The sequence below is a fragment of the Cryptotermes secundus genome, unplaced genomic scaffold (assembly GCF_002891405.2).
Source record: "Cryptotermes secundus unplaced genomic scaffold, Csec_1.0 scaffold1759, whole genome shotgun sequence".
NCBI classification, from domain to species: Eukaryota; Metazoa; Arthropoda; class Insecta; order Blattodea; family Kalotermitidae; genus Cryptotermes; species Cryptotermes secundus.
The window spans coordinates 313,235-336,354 of NW_019720605.1; the positions used below are offsets into that span (position 1 = coordinate 313,235).

Here is a 23,120-nt window from a genome sequence, read left to right on the forward strand (position 1 = left end):
CTTATTTATCTCATCTGCCTTACATGTTTCGGTTCCAAGGAACCATCTTCAGAGGCACTTACAACAAATCATGAAAACACTGGCACAGCTCCACATCCACAGTATGTAGTTATTTGTGGAAACTATTACATATATCGGAGTGTAAAGCACAACACTTCCCAGTATCTTGAATGCAGGTATAGCACTTGCATCTAAAAAACCACCCTCAACCGAATCGTCAACGTTAAAATTATAAAGTTAAAAATTAAAAAAACGTTCAAGTAAAATATTCAGGCTCCTTCTTGGTGAATCGTCCCAATGGGGGGAGGCGTCAGCACGGGGTTGTGTGGGCTTGTGGTCGGGTGTATCTTACGCGATGTGTATTGTGTACTATATATATTGTTGCACTTGACGGAAAATCTATTGACAATTGGTGATTGATAGTGTAACGGACCAAAATGAAACAATTCAAAATATAATAACAAAATTTACCTTTTGTCGCCGGAATGTAGAGTTGCCGTTGTATGTATACAGTGGCCGTCTTGTAGTGCACTCAATTTCACCCGTTACTTCACAACATGTTTCGACAACATAGTGCCATCATCAGGTGCCCTAATTACGCTAATCTGTTTCATTGCTTGCCTTTATAAAATTATTTAAAAAGTATTTAAAAAGTGCGCATTTGTCAACTATAATAAATTTACACACACTAAAACTTGTTAAGATTATTCATCTTATGTGTCTTAATTAAAACTTGCGTGTGGTTCTTCCACTATGGGGGTCGTTTTTCTTATATTCTGTGTAAACCGTGTCTTGTGGTGTGTGTCCCCTTCTTGGTTGTGAGTGTTGTAATGTACTTTTTAAATACTTTTAAATAATTTTATAAAGGCAAGCAATGAAATAGATTAGCGTAATTAGGGCACCTGATGATGGCACTATGTTGCCGAAACATGTCGTGAAGTAACAGGTGAAATTGAGTGCACTACAAGACGGCCACTGTATACATATCATGGAAGAAAATCAGTGCAACAGGACGCTAAAATACAACATTGTGAATAGTTGCCGTTGTGGTTAATTTTTTCTTATTTCTTAAACGAAACCCTTCTCTTGTTGATAACGTTTGTGTGTCTTATATAATTACGTTCTGAGTAAATCAGACTATATAAGCGCCGAATGGCACGGGGATACGTGAATAATAAATTGGAATGAATGCGGAAGGAATCCATCATTCACTAATCGAATTTACTAACATGACAATTGCATGGAGGGGCTGAAGAGAACCACAAGAAATCTCAGTACAGCCCATTTGAACATTGGGCCCATTTCCAATACGGAGAAGGAGTCCTTTCCCCTCGACCGCGACGACGTATGGTTCAAACATCTTTCAGTATGACCATTGTTGTCCCATATTGTGTATGTAGACAGTTGAACTAACGGGAGATGTAACCACTTTGATTTGCTAATGCACCTTTAATTTTCTTAAATGCAGTTATCTCAGTACGTAATAACTACAAAGCATACTGCTGCAACCGCTGTTACCACCACCCCCGCCGCCTGAAATGTGAGGTTGAATGTGTCGATGAATATGTTGTCCCTACTGATTTTATACCTATAAGTCAAGTCTGGTTCCGGCGTGGTGTTCATAACTCAGTATTTAAAAACTGTAGTTAACACATGTTTGTACGGATGTTTATATTGTAACGGAATTGACCAACGCATTGCCAGACAACGGCTCCGTAAACACGGTCCAACACGCAACAATAGATGAGGCTGTGCTTTGTATTTCGTCCGCGCCACGCCCAGTGTTAATAACGGACCAACGAACTAGCAGTCTGACACGTAACAGGTGTTTTATGTGGAGTCCGTGCCGAAGAATTATAAGAGGTTCCAGAATGACCGAGAAAGCAGGAGTTGAGTCATCTCGTGTGGAGGCGGGGTCGAATAGCTCCCTGCGAGTTGTAGGAGGTGCCGAAAAGGGAACCTTGTGCCTGGGGGTATAACCAGGCCATTCTGTTCCTGGGGGATATAAATACCCCTTCTTGTTGGGAGAGTCTCGAATCTGAGACAGTAAAATGTGGTTATGAGCCCAGCAGGATTCGGACCTGAGGACGACTGCGCTGGCGAGGCCCAGCAGCAATTGTAAACGACAGACCCATTCTCTCGTCAGAGATGATGTTGCATAAGGACTATAACAGCAAATGTTCAGTTGGAAAATAAAATTACTGGTCGTGAGTCTCAAGGGTCTTTTCACCAAGACGAACTGATTGGCATTCAACCGCCAGTCGTGAACTAACCCTGACTCTGACTCTGACTCTGACTCTGACTCTGACTGCGGCCACTTCCAGGAGAGTTGAGTATAGATTGGGACAGAGGCGGACAGAGTGGTTGAAGACGAAACGACAAGAAGACTTCATAGTGATTTGAAGTGTTAGTTTCTGTGTTGAGATCAGTTGCTAGGAGACGACTACTGAAGACGGAGAATCCTTGTGCGTGTGCAACGGTGAACTGAAAGTGTGTAGAATACAGTGGCAACTTTTACAGAAGCAAAATTATTCTAAAAAGTTCTACCAACTTGGATATAACGCCATGTAGCCCTTTGAGAGTCACCGGAAGTCTCGGCTGACTTTCAACAGGTTACATGGCGCTGTATCCCAGAAGGCAGAACTCTTCATAACCGCCGCTGTGAGAAGCTCGAATCCTACGATATTCTTTTAGGTAGTAACACTGCTTAATGCACACTGTTGTTCTCTCAAGTTCAGGTGACTCAGTACACCTAAGTTACATGCAGTTGTATTTTCAGAACTTCTCAAGTTAGTGAGACTAGGTATGAGATCTACTGTCTTCTGGGATGCAGAGATACTTGATGACGGAGGCTGCAGGTCAGCTCGAAACTTGATACCTGTCTACCAAATTACACAGTGCCACGTCCCACAAGACACTTGAGAATTTCAAATCCAGCGAAGTCAGTTTTGTGTGTAGAAGTTTCATGTCAGCATTCTCCTGTCGAAATCACGTGTTTCATGTCAGAGTTCTACGTAACATGTCACGTGACTCGGTGCGATCAGGTCTACGCGATTTGACATAATTATTATGATTCACAAAGAGGGAGGCCCACGTTGCCTCTTTTGTGGGCTTATTTATCCCCTCCTGCCTTCTCCGGCCCGCCCATGTACGGCCCACTGCAACAACAGTCTGAAGTCACCACCGCGAGAAACAGCATGAGAATCCAGGATCATGAACAAACAACATCACATCGCATTCCTCTTCTTCGTTGTTTGTTTGTTTCAGTTGCCTATCACCAGATCACGTAAGTTGCAATTCTTTTTTTCCTTGTTTCACTTTACGTAGATCAATGGATAAAAATTCTCCATTTTCTGTTACATCCAAGAATGTTTCCTTTACTATTTCTTGTTTTCCTCTCTCCTTGATGTCATCCATTACCCGGCTGAACCATCTTGTTCATGGTCGTCTTTTAGTCTCTTTTCTTTAAATTTCAGTTCTGCAACCCCACTTAGGCAACCTTTTTTCTATCCATTATCTCTGCATGATCAAAAATTTGTTATCGTTTTCCTTCTAATTCTACTAACAAATTCGGAATTAGAAACTCGTCTTTAAAATGTCATTACTAATTCTACTCTTCCCTTACGTTTTGTTTAGTGTTTCTGTAAAAGAGAGAGAAAGTCATGTCCATTTCTTAGATTCTTCTTCCGTTTCTCCTTTCAAAAGGAAGGCCGCGTGTTCGATTCCCGATGAGGTCATTGGATATTGCAATTGACCTAATCCTTCCAGCCGCGCTATGGCCCGGGGTTTGACTCAGCCTCCAACAGATATGAGTATCAGGAATCTTCTTTGGGGTAAAGGGCGGCCGGCGTGTAAGGCTGACAACCTCACCGTCATCTCTGAGTCGATTTACTAGAAAATGTGAAGGCTTCGACACCTCATAACCCTATGGGCCTCAACTGCCTGTTACGGGGATAGCTTTACTTTCTACCTTTATAACGTCGTTTCAGTGTTATGTTGATTTATGTTTAAAATATAATTTATAGGTAGTTGTTTTGCGCTGTTTTGGGATCACTCTGTTTCATAATATTAGTTTTATAACTTGATAAAATTCAAAACTCTTTTATATGCTTCCGTCTTTCTCTCTGTCGGTTCCTGCTGGACTTCTGGCATCTCGGCACATCTGTGTGCAATAGTGAAGCGCGAAATCTGTTTCAAAGACCAGTGTATAATTTCGTCTTATACTGAGTAATGAACGCCCAATGTTAGTCGCAATGATGTACTTTATACAGTGAACCTTATGGAATTTAGTGTTGGGATAATTAAAATCCGAGCTGAGAAATGAAAATGGTAGAAATTCTGCACGTTTCTAGCCAGTAACGGACCTAGCTGAGTACGAGGCCAGGGATGATGGATGTTTCCATAGCCTCCTAACAGTGTGAAATAATTAAGAGAAAAGACGAAAGTCACTCACCACAGAAAGTTTTATACAAATACAACACATCACAGAGAGAATGCATCCAGAAGCTATCACTCACTCAACTGCTCAATCCCCCCCCCTCAAGTCTTTTTTTGTTGTGCCCGGAGGTGTTTCATCATAGATACTAGCGTCTTCTGACGATGGTGTAGGCCTATCGGAAATACTGGTTTTTGGACTTTGTCCATCGTCCGGTATTCGAAAGAACACACCGGATATATTTCCGTCCACCACTCGCCCCCTTCACCTGAAGACAGAAATAGATCCAGTTTCCGAAACGTTGTGTTCTCTAGTGTCCGGTCCAACTTCCATCTTAGACGACTAGGCCTTGTCGGCCGTCCGCGACTGTTTTTTTAAATATTGGAATCTATGTTCCGTTTCTAGAGGTCATCTCCTCTTTCTGTAAAGTCAGAATGCACCATACCTTGGCGCAGAGAGATCCATAAACAATAACATGGTAACAGTACATGAACATAGCAGTAAGCTTGTATTCACTTTTGTGTTCTTGAAGGAACTTCAAGGATACGTACATAGATTACATATTGTCACGTGTCAGAGATGAATTGTGAAAAATGTTTGTATGTCTATGAAGACGGACCTATAGAAAACTGCCGTGGAATGACACAAATTACATGGAGCCAGTTTAATATAAAAATATTATAAAGATGCGTCATTTGGCACCGTTCAGACAATTTTCTGAACTTCAACTTTCTTGCAACGTTCGCTACAAACTACCACGAGATCTTTTAAATCTACATTGTGATTATTTCATTCTGGAAAGACACTTAGCAGAACACAACGCCCATTGTGACGTGTTCTGCGTTAGTTTTATGTTACATTGAAGTTCCATAAAACTTCGAGCTGCTGGTGCCTCTCTAAGCGGAATTGTTAACAAGCTCCTGCATGCTATGTTAGTCTAAAGACTGGAATTCTTCAACATGATTACTTAGCAACGTGTCAACAGGAGTCACAACGGAATCCGAGGCCTCTACAACTTCACTCTCTTTCAGAGCTCCTATGTCAGACCAGCGACAGGCCACAAGTCGTGGAGTTTTTGCCAGACGACGGGGCTCCACTGGTTGCGCCGCTCAGGAGTGGACTGCCCGTCGGCTCCGTACTCTCTTTGGAGGGCTCAGCTCCACTCGATGCACAGGAGTGAGTATTGACAGCCAACAGTAGCACATCCGGCGGGCCAAGGCGTAATTTATGTCGGTTCGAAAATTCCAGTCGGCTTTATACTGTATAATATTGTATTTCGTCACAACTGGAACAATTATTGTTTTACAGTTATCACCAATTGTTAATGCCTTTAAACGAGTAAATTTTCTTAGCATCTCCTCCTTTGTTGAATTAATTCAATTCAATTCTCGTTTATTTACATGAAAACATAATATCCGAGAAGCAAATTACAAAGTTAGCATGAGCAAGAGAAAGTAGCAACAACAAAACGAGGCAGTTTATACAGCAATACGAGTAGTAATAATTATTCATTCCCTTCATTTAAACAATTGCCAACAGCAAGTGGCCCATAACAGGCGAATAATGACAGCACACCTATCTAAAGCTACACTAAGAGTATACCCAGGGCGGTTAGTCGCTGGCTTCCCACCGCGGCGCCCCGGGTTCGATCCTGGGTGTGGTCAAGTGGGATTTGTGGTGGACAAAGTGGCGCTGGGGCGGGTTTTCTCCGAGTACTTCGGTTTCCCCTGCCAATCTTCATTCCACCAATTGCTCCACAATCACCCTCACCTGTCATCTGGGGCTGGTACGATAGGCCAGAAGTGGCCACAGTACAAGGGACTTAGTCCCACCCCACTAGCAATAAAATAACCAGAACCGAGCTAAAATGAATGCTGGGCAATAAAACAATACAGGTAACGCGCTGACGACGTAATTAAACGGGATTAAGTAAAGGAAAGTGTATCCTCAAGGGAGATGTTATGTTCATTGGAAACGTCTAGAGATCTGCTGATGCTGTCTGCAACTCTAAGGCACCTTGTTGAAGGGCTAAGTCTTAAAACGTTACTGGAGTTAGAGGTGGAAAAGCACCTAACTTGCTTAACGGGTACGCCGAGACCAACAGCATCCGTAACAGAATAACCGTCAGTTTTGTTCTTAAAAACATTAATACGAAATAAAGTGTCAAGATTTTGTCGCCTGGAATAAAGTGTTTTAAAATGTAAATAACTCAACATGGATTCACAATTGCAAAACGAGTTGGGATGAACAGATCGATTACAGCATAAATTTTCAAACTGTCTTTGTATGTTTTCCAGCTTATTAGAATCTGCTAAAGTAAAGTTATTCAGACGACAGGCGCGTGCTCAAGATTTGAAACAATTAAGGTAAAATATAAAAGTTTAGATTATCCAAAGAAGAAAATTTGTATGCGACGAAATGAATTAATCCTAGGAGCTTCAGTGTCTGAGAACGTAAGTAATCAGTATGACTGTCTGACAATAATAATTCAATTCAATTCGTGTTTATTTACGTGCAAACTTAACAGCACAGAGGCCAATTACAAAGCTAGCATGAATAAAGATACAGAAGCAAACACACACAGACAAAGCCACAAAGTGAGAATTTGAGTTTCAAATAGAGCNAAGTTCAGGTCATGTGGAATTTGTGATGAACAAAGTTGCAGTGGGGCAGATTTTCTCTGAGTACTTCGGTGTCCCCTACCAACTCTCATTCTACCGACTGCTCCATATTCATCATCATCTATCATCCGGGTCTGGTACAAGAGGCCAATAGTGGCCCACGTACCAAGTGGACTCAGTCTTACCACACCCCAGGAACTAAATGACAAATAAAACAAACACGTACACACAAAGACAAAAGCTTGTCGACATATACCATTTAGACAATAACGATCTAATTGTTACCATCTTGACAGCTATGACGCAATAAAAGTAGAAAACTATGCATAACATATGCTAATACAAGGCAAAGAAATTATTTAATAATTAATAATTAAAAATACAAATTACGACATCTATTTAAGAGAGAGTTTTTGTTCCTCATAAGAAACCTCAACAGCTGAAGCGCATCTAGCAGAAGGTTGATTTCTATTGGAAGAGCAGACCTTGAACATAGAATGAACCGACTAGAAACTCGAAGATCAAAAAATACTCCCAGACTCAGTATAGGTTATAGTGGATTGAAATGTAATACTCGTAGATCAAAATGTCTGTTTTCCTATAGAAGACTATAAACTCAGTTTTATCAATAATAAATTTAATAAAGTTTCCGAAATAGAAAGGCAGAATTTACGTAAAGTATGATATGAACATAAATTCAAGGGATGAGAAGTTGAATTTTATGCTACAAACTAAACATTGCAATTTAATATAATGAAAAAATATAAAATTGACATGATTAAGAAAATAAAGCTTAGAATCAAAAAATACTCCGTGACTCAGTATGGGTTATAGTGGATTGAAATTTTATACTCGTAGATCAAAATCTCTGTTTTCCTATAGAAGCTTATAAACTCAATTTTATCAATAACAAATTTAATAAAGTTCACAGCGCGCCAGATTCATATCGAATCTATACAGATGGCAGAAGAATACAACATTCAGGAGAGTTACTGGTTTGTTATATTTTTATGTTATCTGCAAAAGAGTATATACCTGCAGTGCTTAACTATATCACATATATCATTTACAAACATGTTGAAAAGCTGAGGACCCAGAATAGATCCTTGTGGAACACCAGAGATTACTTCGAAAGGCGATGAATTAATTCAAGAAATGCGAACCTGAGATGGCCTGTTAATTAGTTAATTGCGAAAACAGATTACATAACCACCATAAAATCGAAGAACACTAGGCTCACGGAGAAGCAGTGAGTGGGGAAAGGGGTCAAAACAGAGGTTAGATAAAAATAAATGACATCAGCTTGACGTTGACTTCTGACTAGGGGGGTAATAAAATCAAGATGTTTGAAAATGGATTTGTACTTTGTGAAACCTTTCTGAGAGGGATTTCATTTGAAATTAAGGTAATGAGATACACGGTCATGTATAACAAATTCAAGTAATTTGGAAAAATTATTAAGAGTCGAAATGTGTCTATAATAATAATAATAATAATAATAATAATAATAATAATACAAGAACAATACCATTGTCAACAACGAAGACAACCTAAAGGAAAAGTTCCAAGCAAAAATAAAAAAAGTTACGTAAGCCCTTAATAGACGAGATGAAGGGAATACGATATAAAAACAATTATACTCCTACACATATCCAGTACATACTGGTCTTCCTGTAAAACCACTCTAAGGAATCTCCATAGCAAATCAGATATCTAAGATACCAACAATAACTTCATACAGCTTCAAATTTTTTAACTGACCATATCTCGTTACAGCGAATATATCAGAATCTAACAAGAACTAATTAGACCTGTCATTTACAATTGTTGCACATACATATATACATACATGTGTAAGTATTTACTTTAAGACACTAGATGCATTCTATGCCCATTAATCCAACCTACTTGTATGGCCTAATGAACAGCAACAACAACAATGGTAATTGCCGGCGTGTTCAGATCCTCTCGTTTCTACATGCAGCCAGTGCCGTGGGCTAGGCAGATGTTTCCTGGCAGCTGTTCGCCTCCACTTCCTGTTCTATTAACCCACCTTGTCCACCTCCAGACATTCGCCTTAATGTGCATGATCTGTGGTCTTAATCAACATAATTGACAGCCACGCGACGCATCGCGCAGGACGTAATCTGGTGACATCGTGTGGAGTTAGGATGGCAAGCCACTGCTCACGGTACAGTGGGCTCTGACGTTGTAAATTAAAATGGTTTTCTGTGTATATATGTTATAGTTGCATAGACGAATCTAGCCTCAGCAATTCAAATATTAGAGATGTGATGTCATTCTTAAACGTCTTTCAAAGCCTTAGAAATTAAACTTGGTTGTTCTTGAACATACAAACTTGCTCTAAGGTATTAACAATTTTCTCGAGGAGAAAACACTTCGAACTGAAATACGTGCATTTCGTCCACCGACTCTCATGCATAGGTGCGGCACGAAATTGTATCCATATCGATATATGGGGTCGAAAAAAGGCCGGGTGAATATGTTCTCACACGGAGTCACAGTCACCTGTTCCCAGGGCTGTGTGCGAGACAGGTCCGTGCCACTCTCCTGGCACCTCTTTCTCATACATTTAGAAGTAGCCTAGGGCAAGGGGCACGAGCCGCCCCTGAATTATAAGATATGGACCAAGCCCTTGAATATAAAAAAAAATGAGGTAAAATTTTCCCTCTATTTAATTAACCAATTAAGCGCTATGCCATGAAAACATATGGGGCAGGGGAGGTATAGCTCCATCATTCTTGACCTTGGCACTAGATGGAGGTAAATGGTCCGTTTTACGTTACGTCCGTTTTACCGCCAGTGAAGGAGCCCCAGTACGTATTGGATAGGAGGCTGGGTGACCTCTGCGACCGGTTTGGAGACTATGGTGAAGTGAAAATCTTGCCCCTGCCGGAAATCGAACCCCGGCAGTTCAACCCGTAGGCCGCCACTATACTGACTAAGCTATCGCGAAGGAAAGAAATTTTATAAATGTCTGCCACAATACGGAAGTGCTTGATCTAGTGATAAAATTCGCTGACTTCTGTTTATTACTTTATTTGACGACTCTGTCGGTATCTAGGACATGCAGCCTGGCTTCATGTCATTTGTTGGGATTTGCAGTGAGATGTGTGCGAGTACAGGCCAAACGAGCATAAGCACGCTTTCCATACGATAGCAGTTGACGAGCTCCACGGAAAACCTCATCTTATTTTCTGCAGTTATAATAAGCGGTCCTTTTTCTTTATTGCTAGTGGGGTGGGACTAAGTCCCTTGTACTGCGGCCACTTCTGGCCTATTGTACCAGCCCCAGATGACAGGTGAGGGTGATTGTGGAGCAATTGGCAGCATAAAGAGTGACAGGGGAAACCGAAGTACTCAGAGGAAGCCCGCCCTAGCGCCACTTTGTCCACCACAAATCCCACGTGACCAGACCCTGGATCGAACCCCGGCCGCGACGACGGGAAGCCAGCGACTAACCGCTTGAGCTATGGCGCGGCCTCATAATCGACCCTTAATAACTATATTACATCGTTAAAATGTCCAGTAGTTGCTTTTGAGCGTACGTACCATGGTTTTAGAAATTCTTCAGCAATTCAAGAAATACATTTCTTGCAGAAGACTCTCAAGAGGAGTGATGTATTTTGAAGAAATCCAACAAGCTCATTTACCACAAAGTAATAAGAATTACTTAATAAATTCAATCCAAAACAGAGAAACGTATAAAAAATCGTGATGTCTGCTTTTCAGCTAATTTGTATTTAAGATAATCTCAGACCTTCGTCATACTTTGGGTGGCCACCAAATTCTGCTGGCGGCGTTCTTCTCAGAAAGCCATTAGCAAATTATTTTACAGCTGTATGGCAGTGTGTTCCAGACTGCACTAAAACAATCAGTAGGGTGCTGAATGTAATATACACATTACGAGGGTGTCAGGAGACAGAATGGAGACGTGTGTTATCGGTAACCTGCGGTATTTCGAGAAATTTCGCTAGAAATAATTTGGGTTTATATTGTATTTAATGTTAAATTGGAATAAAAATTATATCGTATTTAAGTATAAACGTATGCTTTATTTAATCGGTATTTTTATAATAATCTGGTAACTTTTTGGTGCGACAGCTTATGGCGTTTTTTCGTCACATACGCCTTAAAGTTCTTTTTGTAAATGCGAAGATGGAGATGACCAAAATCACTTTCTCTTTCCATCTGATTCATCACATCTCTGATATTATTCAATGCTTTGCTAATTGTGGGGGTCTTAAGTTTACACACTTCTTCCTTCCCGCTCTCATCTTCCGGTAAAAGAAATCTGCTCTTCCGCGATTCAGGTCTTCAGCTACAATTTCTTCAACGAGAGTTTCATCATTTTCACGAACCCAGGCTCCCAAGTCACTTGTCTGCAGCCTGTCATGAAGAGTATTGAGAACTCCATGGACATCTTCTTCCGTAAAGCCTAAATATTCTTCTTCGTGTTCGATATCATCGCCTGTTTTAGCAATATATTTCGACCAGCAATTTTTAATTGTCATAGAACTAGTCTGACACTTGCAGCTATGAGTTAATGACAGGCTTGAGCAATGCTCGCCGACAATAGGCTTTAAAAGCTCGGATAATGCCTTGGTCCAAGGGTTGGATAAGTCCAGTAGCATTTTTTACATCATTACTGTTCTTCCATCTTTCAGTTCCAGAGACTGAGACGGTGAATGTGCAGAACAGTTATCTAGCAAAAGGAGAGTTTTTTTTTTTCATCCAGTTTTCAAGAACGTCGGCAATTCATCACTACCGGCACAAAACCTTCATTGGACCACGATCAGAAAATATCGCGAGTCGTCCAGGCGTTCTGGCTGCTTCTACAAACGACAGGCGAAGACGTCCTGTTAATGTGCCTGGAAGATTGAGGACTTCCGTTTCCTCCAGCACTTAAAGACTTCCAATTGTGGCTTCCCGTTTCTTCTTTTTTGTGTAGACTATTAAGGCCGCTCTATTCATACCGTATTTATGTGCTGATTTATTAATGTCTGACCGATTCTGTGGTCTAGTGGTCAGAGTTCCTGCTTCCAGATCCAGAGGTTCCGGGTTCGATTCTCGGGGATACCAGATTTTCTCAGAAGTAGTGGTTCTGGAACGGTGTCCACTCAGCCTCGTGAGGGTAATTGAGGAGCTATTTCAAGGAAATGGCGGCTCCGGTCTAGAAAATAAAAGGGGGAACCGTTGCGCTGACCACGTGACACCCTCTATCCTCTAAAGTTGGTACTAACTTCGCCAACAAGCGGCGGTCGCTCGGTCGGTATAGTTCGCTTGCGGACTACAGGCCACGGAGTTATTTGTTTTGTTTATTTCTTATTAATATCCAGCGACTAGGTTGGAAGCATTCTATTGTAAAGTGCAGTTTCGTCATGACTGTAAAACTTCTCGTCATTGTCTTCATGCTCGTTGCTCAACTCCCATAAAGCCTCATAGAACGCTTTGTCCACTGCACTGTCGTTGGAACGAATCTCATTCTACGTTAAGTGGCATTACCATGTGACGAATTATGCATCTCCATAACCAAACATTGGAAGCACGGATGCCATGAGCTTTGCAGATTTTGCTTACAAAATTTAATGGCATGTGCTTCCAGAAGTGGGCTCAATATCGGCACAACTTCACTACGTTTCTGCAAAAATCGTGTATCAGGGAACAAAACGCAACGCTAGATACACACAATTAACAGAGCGACGCACCCAGTGGCATACGAAAACAGCCGCAGAAAATCGTCCTATAAAATCATCATACATCATAATTAAAAAAATAACAATAACAACAACGACGTGCCTTGATGAAAAATACTTGCAATGTGTACAGTGCAGTAGACTCCTTTAAGGAACGTGTTGGCCGAAGATGGCCCCATGTGGCTGAAACATGTAGCACGAACACTGAATGTACATATTATTTTAATAATTTTAATGGCATTTTAAACATTTAACGAACATTTAGTGAATTAAGTGTGAATTATTGTCATTAAATTAATATTGTTCCGTTACAGATGCAAAACAAGACTGTAAGTTATACCTCACTGCAACAGGAAGCTGAAATGTAATATTAGAAATCATGCATACAAATATTCGTCAGCGCCACTTAGAACACTGCAGTAGGCTCTTTTTTCTATCAAGGCCGAATTTGTCATCTACTCGATCAACAAATAATCGTAGTTGGTTTTATTTTTCATCCAACGAACTGTTCCTTCAGAAGCATCGAACTCCCAGAATAAATTAATTCTCAAACCACCGAATTGCACTTTGTCGAGTATGCCCAATTTTTTCTTTGTCTTATATGTTTTAATTTTGTGGACATAGACGTAACCTTAAATTCTAAAATATACATGCATATATATGAACGAAGCACGAGAAAGATTTGCAGTAACAGATTTCTCAAGACGACTTTAGAAACGCGTATATTTCAATACTTCATTCTGGACGCGGTATTTCAAGCGTGCCACACAAATTCCAACAGTAGAAGTGCTTCTCCGTAGCTGATGTAGAGAAGCATCGGTGTCTCCTTAGTAAATCACCGATCGTGTTCAAGGTTATATAAAACACTCAGAGCGACGGACTAGACGCAGTCGTTTGAACGAAGTTGTTTACGAAGAAAAAAATTGCAGTAAAATTTGAAAGAAAATTGTTTGCAAAAATAATAAATGAAGCCATTTTGGGAGGCATGATTAGGCCTGCGGTATAGCGAGGAGCTTCATAACCGAGTTTTACTGTATTTCCTCCACATCATATTTGACTCAAAACTGATGGTGACAAAGAATATCACATATCTCCTTTTGTGATCAGTTAACTAAATATGTAACAATCCCTTACCAGAATATAGAGGTTTAATGTACAGTATTTAAATTTATTGGAGATACACACATTAAAGGTGCTAAATCCCTGCAACATCACGTGATTGACCATTACTGTTAGATTTGTAGCTGAGCTGTTAATCCCAGACAACGTGAGATTCTTGGAGCAATCGCCGATGGCATTGAGTTTCCGTGCACAATTTGACATAGAGCAGATATACCACAACTCATTCCTGGAACATGCCTGGGGGAAACAAGAGATCCCAAACTGGTTCCCACTACAGCCAGGTGCTGATTTCAACATCACTTTTGAGTCGGAAGACCAGGGCTTCAAGGTACAGTGTTGTCTGTGTGTTAAGGTGCATGCAGAAAACATCTTACTGAGAGCACCAAAACTTTCCAATACAAATATGGTATGCTCCTGTTTTCTCTCTTTTATTGTATTAAACAGCTTTTCATGTCTGGAAGGACATTTCATTACTTGAAACAAAATAAAACTACTAATGAACATTCCAGTTCAATACAATTAAAATATGTAATCATGTTAATATTTCTGTGTGTAACTTAAAATTTAGCACAACACACACTTTATTGAGAGAATATGTTTTTGAAAATGCCTCATTATTGCGAAATTGTAAAATGCAAACCCTATTTTTCCATTCGTTCCTTGCTGTAAGTGGATAAGCATTTCTACAGAATTACTCCTGGTCAGGTGTTGGAATAGAAACACACTTCAAGTTCTACATAAATTTTAATTCCTCTCCATGTTCCTTTAGGCACAGTACTTGCACTTGCACTTGGCTTATTTCCAGATATCTCACATAAGGATAATACACTGCACAATCTAGAATAAAATGGGGAAAGCAACCACACTATCAGACATCCCCTTGCATCACCTACACATGTAAATATTCAATCTAAATCTCCTAAGTAATCATTCCTTTAGAAAAAGAATCTGGGCCTGAATTTGTTATTGTTCTGCATTTTATGCTTAAAAGAATGCAACCTTTTCCCCATATTTCTGTAAGAGAAAGTTTAAGGTCATGTAGTATAATTTCTGTGAGGATGGAATTCCATAACCAAAATGTTTGCAATGTGAGGGTTCATTATAATTTCCACAATTTTGCAGATTTATGTGAATCAGGAATTTTTCTGGATGTTTTTCCACCGGGTGGATCCTTCCCAGGTGTCACACGTGCGTGTTGCTGGTGACATCACTCTTTACAAGCTTACTTACCATGTGGGAATGCAGGTGAGTGGTCTCTTATCAGCACAGTGACCATGCAGTCTGTAAGTAGAATAACATCTGGGGTAGTGTGATGAGATATAATGAGACAAGGAAGGAAAGCTGATAGTATACACAAGTGTTACAGTGTTGCTCAGTGAGAAATTACTTAGGGTTTTGGTGTTGCAGCATGTGAGACTCTGTAGGTTGGGAGACAGGTACCAGTGTTTTGGTGAGGCCTGCTTCCATAACTTTTAGGGTAAAAGACCATCTTATTTTGAAGACAGTCTGGTAAATGTACTAAGTTATGGCCTTAAACCAGCTATATACGGAAGCTTCATGTCTGGCCTTCATTTTTCTCAGTCACAATATGAGAACATTGTGACATTTCTTCATGTGTCTTATATGAATGGAAAAGTTTTAAATGTCTGTGAGTGCATATGTGTGTTTGTGTGTGTGCGTGCGTGAGTGTATTGTACTGCCTTCTGAGTCCTGAAAGTTGATGGTTGTAATGAGTGAAATAATTGAACTTTGTCATAGTTTGAACACAGCCCGTACCACTGGTAGGTAATGTGATAGTGTTCATGATTCACCTTCAGTACTCAGTCAGACAGTCCCAGTACCATGTTGAAAATTACTATCTTCTGGGATGTGACACCATAAGATCTGGAAGAAATGTACAAATGTTCCCGAATAATCTGCTACTCTGAGGTAAATTCCAGAGATAAGACTGAATCTACTATATGGAACTTCTGTGTTGTTTGTTTACAGACAATCTCTGCAACTGGGTACTTGATTTGCATGAAACAGGAGTGATATTTGGTATATGCCCTGACTTAGAGGTTAAGTTATGCTCTAGACATCTCATGTGTGTTGCAGCAAAAATGCCGGCCACGTGGAGACCTTCACGCACAACAACTGCCAGTCTCAGGAGCTGTTCCTCACATGGCACATTTGCAGCATCCATTTTCAACAGGCTCTGTCATCTCAGTAACTGGCACCCTGAACAACAATGCTGAGTGGTGAGTGAAAATTACACAAGTTTGTGTGACAAAGTAACTGCAAGATATGCAGGCAAGTAACATCTCTCACTTACTAACGCCTTGGCTCCACAGTCCTCCAAGAACTTCGGCCTCCTTCATAACAAATTCTCATTATCCTTTATTATTTGCCTTCTGCCTCCATTTCTTCTTTTTCAGCTTACACAAATCATTCTTTAAATTTTATTTATATTGTCATGAATTAGACTGAGCACATTTCAACTCGTTTCATTGTCCTTTTAACATTTCCTTCCTCGTTTCCCTAAGTTATCCATCTGACATGCACTATTGGATTTCTTAACATACTGTTTTCTGAAGTGAGATTGCCAGCCTCATGCCCAGCCCCCATGCTGAAGGACAAGAGGATATCTCTTGCTCCTACTCTTTGGCCTGTTTAGCTTCAGCGACAGTAGCTCTCCAATTAATAATGGCATGCAGACCCTATCATCACCATGCTAAAGTAGTAGCCAAGGGGGTGGAAATATAAACCTCCTCTTCATTAATAGACTACAGAGCAGGGTACACAAAGAATTTCAGGATTTCACTGTGGAGTAATATTCATCAGGGAAAAATCAGAATTGTTGTCTTCTGGGTTATGACACATGTTGAGCTGGATATCAGTGTCACAGAGGAACGTGCTGCTTCCAACATCAGCATCAAACTGACTTCAGGGTATACTGAAAATGGAGGCTGTCAGTTCTTCTGAAACATTTGTAATTACCTACTAACAACAGAGTGTGATATCCCAAAGGCAGTAATCTTCTAATTCAATTAGCATATTGTAAAGTCTGATTATGCTTTAAATATCACATTTCTTTATCATGTTTCTACTACTTTTCATTGTCTTCTGTGTCCGCTGCATCATGCTGACACATTTCAGGATGATCATCAACCTGCAGTCTGATGGAGACTTTGAGGATGTGATAGTTCTTCAGTTCAATGCACAACTCAAAGATGGCACAGTTATACACAACACATACTTCAATGGTGTGTGGGGCTGGGATTTCAGCAATGACACAGTACCACTGCAGAGAGGGGCTGAATTCAGCATTGACTTCCATTCTGATAAGAGACATATCAAGGTAAAATTCCCAAAACTGGATTGTGTGGAAGATGACATATTCCTGAAATTAGTTATGAAATATCATTCAGTAGAACAAGATACCTATATGTCCACTTAACTCTGTAACAGCTGGTCATTGATTTCTTATCCACAGGTGCATGGCATGATTGATACTCATGGTCATCATATGAAGTGTGGTGATCTGTGATTAATGTGTGACAGCAGTTAGAACTGATAAAAATTAATATTACTCTGAAAGTACTTCGTTCTTAGCACACACACTTTTGATCCAAGTTTGTTTAAGGTACTGTGTTACTTACAGATGCGGATTGATATTATTGACATTTAAGAGCTTAAGGTCTTCAATTTCATACATCTCAAGAGAGCAAGGAAAGAAGAAAGAGCTGATAAGAAACTGAAAGGAAAGATTGTGGGAAGAAAGAAGATATTGGTCACTTTTCAAATATCAACCACTATGTAAAATAGAAAATGATGCAAGAAAACTGGAGAAACCTTTAATAATTCTGACGGAACACCATGAAATGTTTACTTGTCAGAATAATATTCCATTCTAGTAGACAGAATAATCCTCTCCAAACTCTGACGTATATTAAATGATGATACAAATAGTGTAATACTTCAGAGAACTCTCAAAATGCAGATAAGTGTCAAGTCAGGTATGATGCCTGTAATAAACATATAGGTTGTGATAACCTGCTGGTTGGTAAGTCTGTTGCAGACCTCAGAAATGGTAAATGATGAATATGGAGCTTTGATAGAATGGTGGACATGACAAAACCAAAGTACTCAAAGGAAAACTGTCTCAGTGTCTTTCTGTCCAAAACAGATTCCTCATGAATTGTCCTGGGATTAAACCCAGGAGTCTGCAGAGGGACAATGACACAGTAAACCCTTACTAAGTATTTCAAGTTAGTTTTTCTGTTTCTCTATTGCAGGTGTGCATCAATGGTGCATTGTTCTCACGCTATGAACACCGCTTGAACCCTGAGCGTGTCACTATGGTTCTGGTGAATGGTGCTCTCACATTGAAGAGTGTGCTCCACTACACTAACGGGACATGGAGTGGCATCCCACAAAGTTCTTTCAAGACATGCTCCCCCCTAGGAGTGTCTCCCAGTTTTAAAAATGTGAGAGAATAAAATACTGGAAAATTTGGATAGATTATGAATGAATTTCTACCAATATCTCACATTCTCTTCATTCATGTCTCCGTGCAAGTTTCAGATATTTTCATTTTTACCTTTATTACACTCATTAATTTTGTCTTCTAGATATCAAAGTTCTACAAGTTTCCTACTTTACATTGTTCAGGTTATCCTTATTTGCCTCATCTGAATTTTGCAACCACTGCAATTTAGTCAGCTTTCTTTTATTTGATCCTTCTTTAATACCTTACCATATAAAATTTCAAGATTTTACACTCTTCCTCTCGGATCCAAATCAGCAGGAAGAAGTCAGTTTTTATACACTAATGACTTCATCATCAACATCATCTCTTTCTTGCACTTAGTCCTTCTTCTAACTTCTTTTTCTTCTTCTCTTCTTCCACTTCTTCTTTCTTACACTCTTTCTCTTGCTATTCTTGTGCATCTCCTTATTTTCTCTTCCATCATCATCCTTTTTATATTAGCCACACTTTTGTCTTCTCCTGTATATTCTTCCTCTTTTATTCTCATCCTCTTTGCTTTCCTTCCCTTCCCTTCCCTTCTCTCCCTTTCCTTTACTTCTTTCTTGTTCTCTCATTTTCTTCTTGTCTTCATACACATTTTTCCCCATCTTTCTTACTTTCCTTGTCTTCATCCTTTATTTTATTCTGAAGGAACAAATTATGGTAATGTAACGTAGGTTCCACCTCAAAGCGTGAAATGATTGCTATTATTTAGAATAACATACTATAAGATACAATGTCTGATTTTCCTGAGTCCTATGAAATTTCATCAAAATTTCTCAACTTCTTAGAAATTCAGATGAGCAAACAGTTGACACACGGATATCTTAGGCCTATCCTATAAACTAGATAGGTGAAAACTGTATTACTATATAGGACTACTGCTTGAAGAATGCAATCAGAAAAACAATTTAGTATGCGACAGGAGAGCTGCATGATTTCTAACTTGAAGCGTTAGCATATGCACTGTCCATGTTTGATGTAAAATTGAGATAACAAACTGTGGGAACATCCCACATACTATCACGCTGTTTCGCCGATCAACAGACAGCACTCACTCCTAAGTCAATAGCACATTGCTGCACATTGCTGTCAGCCCTCATATTTATACAGCACTCACTGTTCAGCTCACTTTCAACATCACATGCGCTAACCAATCACATTGCTGCCACCATTCATATTTATACAGCAGTCGATGCCCAGCTCACTCGTAATCATCACATGCACTAGCTGGGGTGTTCCCACAAAACCATTTTGAACCTCCATTTCTTTAATTCAGTTCAAATTGTTCATACTCATATCCATATAAGCATTTTGTATAACATCTGAACTCCCATGATTGCTTGATTCAAATATAAATAATGCAAAGGACTGATATCAATAGCTATATGAGTGGATAATGTAAAAAAAATATTATTTCCCTATCATAAAGTATGCTGAAATTTTAACAGGCAGTTGTTAAAAACAAACTTTATCAAAAATGGCTAATCTCAGTAATTTCAAAAGTACTGTGTTGCATGTCAAACGCCCCTATAAACTGTCAAATATAACTTATTATAATCATATATATTTTTTCATATATTTAATTGCATGACATATTTCAAAATAATTTGTTCGTCAAAAGGAGGGTGTCTCATGAAGAAACTAATTACACGCAGTGTAACAATAAAACATAAATACACATTTAAATCTCTAAGAGTGAAAATCTTACTTAATATTTTAATCCTGTATCTTGTTACTATACCATGTTTCTCTAGATACAAGCAGACTATAAACTATTCAACATAGTTGATTTCTTATGTGATATAATTAAAACATTTTTAAAAAAGTTCTGTGCACACATTAGGAGCTGGGGTAGTGTAGTAGGTGGAGTGGCTCTTTCATCATAATATGTTGATATGAATGCGAAAAAGGAACAAAATTTGAAACCATGACTGGAAGAAGAATTAACAGAATTTAGGATTTTGGTAAATTTTCATTATATGAGAAGGGGTAATTGCCTGTTTTTTACTAAGGAAACATCTGAGATCAAAGTCATTGAGTTCAACCCAATCTTCCGTTCTTGATATGAGTACATATCAACTGCACCTTCCTAGAATGTGTTTCTGTGTCTGTTGTAGATCTTGTGTGAACTGTGCTCCCATCTGCCAGACCAAGACATGTCTGTCATGGCCACCCCAGTGCGGTTCAAGCAGCGGCCTTGATTGTGAAGAAAGATACATGAGATTTGAAGTTCTTAAAATAACAGTGATTTAGATCAGGTATGACAAACCAGATTTATATCAAAAGTTCCTTAATGGTAAGAAGAGGTTCTACCTGTCATCACCGCTCCATTATTGCCTAGCGGACTTAATAAGATATCCCTTTCTGGACATCTGTTACATTGGTCTCCAATTCTTGGCTTTTATATGGCTTTCAAAGTGACACATATTGCACTCTTTCATTTGTGAGAAAGCTTCTTCTAACTAATTTTATTATCTTGGTTCGAAATAATTGACAACATAACACAACATTGTATTTCCGTGCAGCTCTCTTCTTTCTACCCATGCTTCTCAGTATCTAGGATGGATACATAAAGCAACAGTAAAAATGTATCTCACAAAAAATAATGATAGCTTTGTGAACTGCTGAGTAATCAAAGGGCCCAGAGGTTAATAAAGACAAAATCTGTAATCACTGGTGCCAACAAACCTCTCATTCAGTGCAAATGGTTTGCAATCCTTGATTTAGATTGTACTTGCCTAGGAAAACTGTTCCTTTCTCCTCCCATACAGTCTAATCTTGCAGTGGAAGTAGTGATTTTTCTTTGATTAATGTTTCTGTGTTTCTGTTACCATAGTTTATTTTTACCATAATGTTGTGAAGCATGAAAGCTGTCTACAGCAGAAATTCTCCATTCTGAAAGGTTGTGAGAGTGATATGTTACACTTAGTAATATTGGATTTCTAGATGTTGTTCATCATCTAGTATTCTGAACAGAACACAGGGTTTCAGAACTGGATCTGTGTTGGGCGTAAGGTGAGATAGAGGAAAGTCAGAAGAATCAGCCCCTGTTAATGCTTTAGCATTTCCCCATTCACTATGCCCTTGAGAAATGGGCCTTTAAGGAGCCAGCGTTTCCTTATACTGTTTCTACTGACTTCCTTCTCTCTCCTCTGTTCACTTAGAACTACTATTTCTCCCAGTCATTCTGCCCTTGTAAAACGGTCCTTTAAAGGTCAGTACTATTTTCGTTGTTGTCCTTACTCCTGTTATTTTGCTCAGGGCCCCAATATTGGTATTCCCCCTCCCTGTATCTCTATCACTTATACTATACTTGGCTTACTCTTCTATTTTGAAGATGAAAGTGTCAAGTTTTCTGAAATTTTGCTGTCTACCAGACTACACAGTGATATTAGTCTTCTGATTCTAATCTAGTCTATATGCAAATCATCTGTTCTCTCGGGTCGTTATTAGCTCAAGAATATCAAAAGAATTGGGCACAGTCTGGGTCCTATATCATTTCCAGTAAACCTCCATAAATGTGATTACCAAAACAATCTAACAATTGGTTTCTTGTTCACAGGATGCCCTGAGAAGACAGTCGAAGTGTTGCAGTATACTCTTTAGTTACATAATGTACAAGGTTAAGGAAGGTAACACATTGGCACTGCAGCCCACAGTAAGTCTCAGCCTCTTTGTGGAGGCATAGCTCCATGCTGTCCTATCCATAGTGAGTGATCAACTCTGTGTGTAAGACACATTTCCCTCTCCCAGGAAATAATCACTGGATAAGAGGCTAGGTGGACCATAGAGTCAGTCTAGATATGGTGTCAACGAAAAACCTTTGCCCCTTTTAAGTACATAGCCTTGTCATTGTTCTGACTGAGCTAGTCAGCTCACAGTTACAATGCGGTGTATGTTATTTCAAATAAAATATTAACCATTCTCAATGTTTTAACTTGTTTTTCAATTAATCCTTTTTTGATTTTGAGGTCATTAATTTTCATTGAAAAACACAGATGAAGTTGAACCCAGTCTGCATCCTGGCCTTACTCACCTTGCCACAAAGTTTCATCCTGCATCAGGGACACCCGCTGCTACTCTGCAATGCTGCATTTATGTGTAAGGTAAGCAAGCTATAGTTTAGGTCCTCACAGTCTGAAGGGCCTCTGAACACTAAGAACTAAATTAAGAGACAAACACAACATCCTCCTGTAAAATACAGAAGAAGCTATCCCTGTAACAGACCGTGAAGGCCCACAGGGTTGTGAGAGGTTAATGCTCCCACATTTTTCAGACAATCGGTTCACAGATGGCGATGAGATTGTCAGCCTTACGTGCCGGCCGTCGTTTACCTCCACAGAAATTCCTGATGCTGATTTCTGTCACAGCCTGAGTCGGCTCGAGGACCATACTGTGGCTGGAAGGATTAGGTCAATTGAAAAAGTCGAGTAACCTGATCAGGAATCAAACCTGCTACCTTCCAACTTCTAGCATAGTTCCTTAACCAACTACTCTACCGCGTGCCCTTATTAACTATATGGTACCGCAAAAAAAAAAGGTAAGAAGCTGCAAACACGAATGTTTTAGGTTAGCAAATGGATAAGGACAGAAACTGGAAGAAATACTCGTACATTAAACAAATTACCCCTAACCTAAATGGAGAATATAATTCAATAAAATGCATGTTTCATGCTTGTAATATAGACACATGTAAAACATTTATTGTGCAT

At 39.5% G+C, this 23,120-nt stretch overlaps 1 protein-coding gene across 1 annotated transcript; it reads left to right on the forward strand.

Moving 5' to 3' along the window:
- The first annotated feature begins 3,150 nt into the window (after positions 1 to 3,150).
- On the forward strand, positions 3,151 to 22,345 carry LOC111870691 (32 kDa beta-galactoside-binding lectin). The gene is made up of 9 exons (XM_023863162.2): positions 3,151 to 3,286; positions 5,467 to 5,611; positions 14,010 to 14,223; positions 15,018 to 15,140; positions 15,993 to 16,135; positions 17,034 to 17,235; positions 18,173 to 18,364; positions 20,526 to 20,666; positions 21,971 to 22,345. The coding sequence occupies exons 1-8, from the start codon at positions 3,214 to 3,216 to the stop codon at positions 20,607 to 20,609; spliced, it is 1,176 nt and encodes a 391-aa protein (XP_023718930.1). The 5' UTR covers positions 3,151 to 3,213; the 3' UTR covers positions 20,610 to 20,666; positions 21,971 to 22,345.
- The last annotated feature ends 775 nt before the right edge of the window (positions 22,346 to 23,120 follow it).

Coding starts and splice junctions, on each gene's coding strand:
- LOC111870691 (XM_023863162.2), top strand. CDS start 3,214: ATGAACAAACAACATCACATCGCATTCCTCTTCTTCGTTGTTTGTTTG. Junction 3,287..5,466: donor GTTGCCTATCACCAGATCAC/GTAAGTTGCAAT, acceptor ACTCTCTTTCAG/AGCTCCTATGTCAGACCAGC. Junction 18,365..20,525: donor TGTCTCCCAGTTTTAAAAAT/GTGAGAGAATAA, acceptor TGTCTGTTGTAG/ATCTTGTGTGAACTGTGCTC.